At 33.1% G+C, this 4206-nt stretch overlaps 1 protein-coding gene across 1 annotated transcript in view; it reads right to left on the bottom strand.

Annotated features, from left to right (window-relative positions):
• Positions 1 to 7: 7 nt before the first annotated feature.
• LOC111375252 (putative MO25-like protein At5g47540) overlaps positions 8 to 4206 on the bottom strand; it is a 5864-nt gene continuing 1665 nt past the window's right edge. The window contains exons 4-7 of the mRNA XM_022998053.1: positions 3063 to 3137; positions 1268 to 1361; positions 520 to 579; positions 8 to 166 (exon numbers count right to left, since the gene is read on the bottom strand). Coding sequence (XP_022853821.1) covers positions 35 to 166; positions 520 to 579; positions 1268 to 1361; positions 3063 to 3137 — 361 coding nt within the window. The 3' untranslated portion in view covers positions 8 to 34. The remainder of the gene's footprint in view (positions 167 to 519; positions 580 to 1267; positions 1362 to 3062; positions 3138 to 4206) is intronic.

The following is a 4206-nucleotide window of genomic DNA, read 5'->3' as shown; positions in this document are numbered from 1 at the left end:
GGTGGATATGGGCCAATGTAATTCATTTATGCATTTAGCAAGGAGAGGGAAAGAAAAAGGCTATGGCACTCCCGAAAGAGAGCATAAAATGCCTTGCCTTGACAGCTTGCCTTCTAGTAATATAATTTGTGGATTCGAGCAGCTTTGAGTTATACTCTGCAAAGAACTATCAACAGAAGCATAGGTAAAGGTTAAAAGTTGAGCTCAGCCAGGAATACAAGAAAAAAACTATTAATATCCAATGCTAAATTAAAAACTTAGCATATAAGCACATAAATAGAGTTCGACATCATTATTTCAATACCAAGTGGTCACAAGAACAGCAGAATTATTTGTAAACATCTTTAAATGAAAAGAACTCAGAAACTATATAAATGCCCTAAGAATTTAATAGTGACTAGTGACCAAGTGATAGGCATAAAACATCGAAATGAAGAAGACCACAAAAGTGGACAACAGTTTACAGGGTGAAGATCATTATCAACAATGATGCAGTTCACTTAAGTACAAGCCACCTACCCAGTCGTAATTTTTAGAAAGAAATTCAGCTACTGTTGACTTATGCCTGGTCAATAGTTCCTGGAACGAGGCAGAAGAAAATGTGAGTTGAATTATGGTACTCCCAGCTCAATGCCGGACAAATAACATAATGCAAAAGAAAATAGCAGAACATCATATCTGCGAGTCAATATCCTATATTTGCTCAGCTATGACAAGTAAAGGCAGATTTAAAAGTTCATAATTTCACAATACAGTGACTTTTTATTGATTAAAAAGACAGATACATGAGCGAAATAAATAACAGAACTTAGCGTAAGCAATATACCCATTCTTCAAATAATGCAGAGTACAGAGGTACAAGAAATTTAATACTCTTTCTTAAGAACTTAGGATGTCCCAACATACATGGTCAAATTGTGGTAGATTCGCAAATTTCCTAGACGGTCACTTTTACAAGATATTGCGCAAAACCAAAGCATGTAAGTTTTTGCGATTTAAGAGCATTGGAAAACCTATATCGTATCCGGTGGATATATGCCATTAGTCAAGCTCCCTAATAAAGGTGGAGTCACCAGAAGAGACTCTTAAATTGAAGATGAGAAATGTAACAAGAATCTTAAGAGACAAAAAGAGTGAAACACCCCACCTCATCCCCCCCCCCCTTCTTCTACATCTGAAAAGTAGGAATGGTGGATCTCAATCAATAAATTTTTCAAAAAAGAGAAGTTCATATATGAAATTCAATGCTTTAATAAGGGGACTTAACCTTGAAAGTGGCTACAGCATCAGAAGCAATATCAAAATTTGGAAGTTGTATGTAATCAAAAAATTTCTTCATGTGCTCTGATTCCAAAACATACCTGTCAAAGCAAACCACATTTTAAAATTAAAATAGTTAAGCATCAAATTGTACCATTACACTAACGGGATATGATGCAATCACAACCCTCAATGACATTTTCGGTGACTTACAAACAAGGAACATCAATTCTTATACAATTTTTAAGCTTTAAAGGGACCTTAACATGACCGATGATATTGAAGCTTTCAAGAGACCTCAATATGACCCATAATACCAAAGAAATGATTTTACAATCAAACTTCTCTTAATAAATGATACAAATGAATTAAGTACTAAAAGAAACTAACAATTCAATGAATAGTAATGAATAATAGCTCAAGGGTTATGTGAGAAATTTTCATGAATATAATAATTAAAAATTTGGTTCAATTAATCAAAGGTTTTCAATATGAAGATGAAGAAGAAATAAATGCAATGTAAGTTTAAGGATTTTCTCAAAAAATTTCTCTTTAATGAACTAGAAAAACTTAGCATTGAATGCAAAAGAGAATTTTTTACGGAGAAAAATTCGCAAAATTTTCTGCGAGTTCGAATGAGGCTCCGATCGATTGCCACAAGGTTAGATGATCAAAATATAGTTGTTGGACAAAAATTCAGAAGTCAAAACAGTCAAAATTTTTACTGTTGGGATCGCTAGTCGATCGGATGGTCCGGCCGGTCAAAAGTCGTCCACTCAATCTCCAATCCTTTTGGCCCCGTTTGATCTGATTCGAATGTTTTGAAAAAATGTAGACTTTTGAAAGCGTTTTTAACTAGTTTTTCAAGATAAGTGATATTTTAAAGATATGATCTACGTTCAAATATCAGTTTTGAAAATCAATCTTACTTTTAACCAATATATTTTATGCAAATGATAATCAAAATAGCTTTTAGTACATTGCTAAAGATCAAAGTATTAGCACCTTTACATTTGAACTAAAAACTCTAGTCTTTGGTCTATTTTTGAAGTTTGTCTCTTCGGCTCTTGCATTGATCTTTCTTAGATGTTTGACTTTCAAGCACTTATCTTGAAGGATTTGTCTTGAATACTTGACTTTGATCGTAATCTTGAGTCCGATTTATAGTAATAGTCTTTGATTATGAACTTTTGATGACAATCGATCAATTTATCGTTGAATGATTTGAAGACTATGATCACTTAAATTCAATTGTTGATAAACAAAATTAACTTTTTTGTTATGATCAAAATTATACAATTAAAGTCAACCATAGGTCAACAATGAGACAATCAAATATAGAACACAGTTTGCATTTCATATCGTATTTATTTTTCATGGTAACTCAATTTCATGTTTAATAGACAAATAACATGAGGAAAAGGCAAGGACATGAAGTTTAAAGAAGCTCATTTAAAAGAAATAAGACCATAATAGTCCACCTTGAGCAGTTATTGAAACTAGGGGGAGGTGAGGACCCAACATTTTATTCGTCACCAGCAACCAACATTGATGATCTCAAGTGAGATAATTCAAAAATTTCTTCTTGTTAGTTAGATATAAAATATAAATAAAAATGGACTATTACCATTCTTTATATAATTTCCAAAAATATAACTTACTGTGGCAGTGTTCTCAGATGACTGATATTTCAATTAACTCAGATGGGACTCCAAATAATTTGAAAGTTACTTCTAGTTAATTTTTTATAACATACTATAAACAAATATGTGAAGGAGCATAAAAAATGAGTATTTACTCACCTAGCAACAGTTTGGTGGCGAATGCACTCCCTCAACATTGCACCATAATGTAATGCCAAATCTGTATTCTCATAACTACATGATCCAGCAGCAAAGTAATATTGACGTCAAACGCCAGTGGAAGAAAATAGGGTTTCAAGCAATATCAGAAAGAGGGAAGAAAAAAATAAATAAAATAAAAAATAACTGCAGCCTAGTTGGCCATACTCAAATCAGAGACAGAAATGTAGCTTCTTAAAAGAAAACTTTCACCAAGGACGATACCAGGAAAGAAAGCAACGAAATAATACTATTATCTCTCTCTTCAACCATCAACTAGTCACAACTTTTGACGTTCACAAAAAAATGGTTCCCCATATTCATATTTTTTATGCATTTATTTCATATCTTATTGGTTAAAAAATTCAAATAATAAAATTTGAAGGAAATATTATTTTTGAGTCAGTCTTTTTTTTCAAGATTCTATAAATAAATAACATATTATACCCCAAAATTTCTCAATTTGACGTCAAAAGAGAGAGAAAGTTAATGGAAGTGAAAAGCTCAGGACCCTCGAATATTCTATAGATATATAAAAATATCCAGTTACAATCACTGATATAGGATAGCCTCAGATTTATAGTTTTCAGGGAAGTTTGTAGTAGGGAACTTGTATTTGCATTTGCCAACAAGCAAAGTTTCATCTCATCGTGAAGAAGGCATGTAGAAAAACAGAGGCTAAGAGAATTGGTGGAAAAGAGTAAAGTTGTAGATTTGTTCCCTCACACAAGCAGTTCAAATTAATGTAGAGCTAATAGTTTCCAACCATTAGTGGAGATTTTTTTTTTTAAACTGGTGCTACAGCACCTCTCATGTTCACAGTAGCAATGCAATCCCAGCACATGGACAGGTGGACAAATTAACATGGTTTCTTGTAGTTGCAAAGAATTTCTTTTGATTTAACCTTTCAATAGGTCTAGATCCTATATCAAATAGAATTGCAAAAACATGATTGATGTAGACTCCAAGTTGATTGGGAAAGGCTTAGCTTCTTGTTCTTTTGACCAACTATCGTGAATTCTACAAAGTAAACTGCTCACATAAAGGAGAGGTGGGAGAAGAGAAATAATGCAAGTGTGTTTTGGGGGGGGGGGGGGGGGGGGGG

The sequence above is a fragment of the Olea europaea genome, unplaced genomic scaffold (genome assembly GCF_002742605.1).
Source record: "Olea europaea var. sylvestris unplaced genomic scaffold, O_europaea_v1 scaffold1352, whole genome shotgun sequence".
NCBI classification, from domain to species: Eukaryota; Viridiplantae; Streptophyta; class Magnoliopsida; order Lamiales; family Oleaceae; genus Olea; species Olea europaea.
This window is presented reverse-complemented; position numbering and strand designations above follow the sequence as displayed.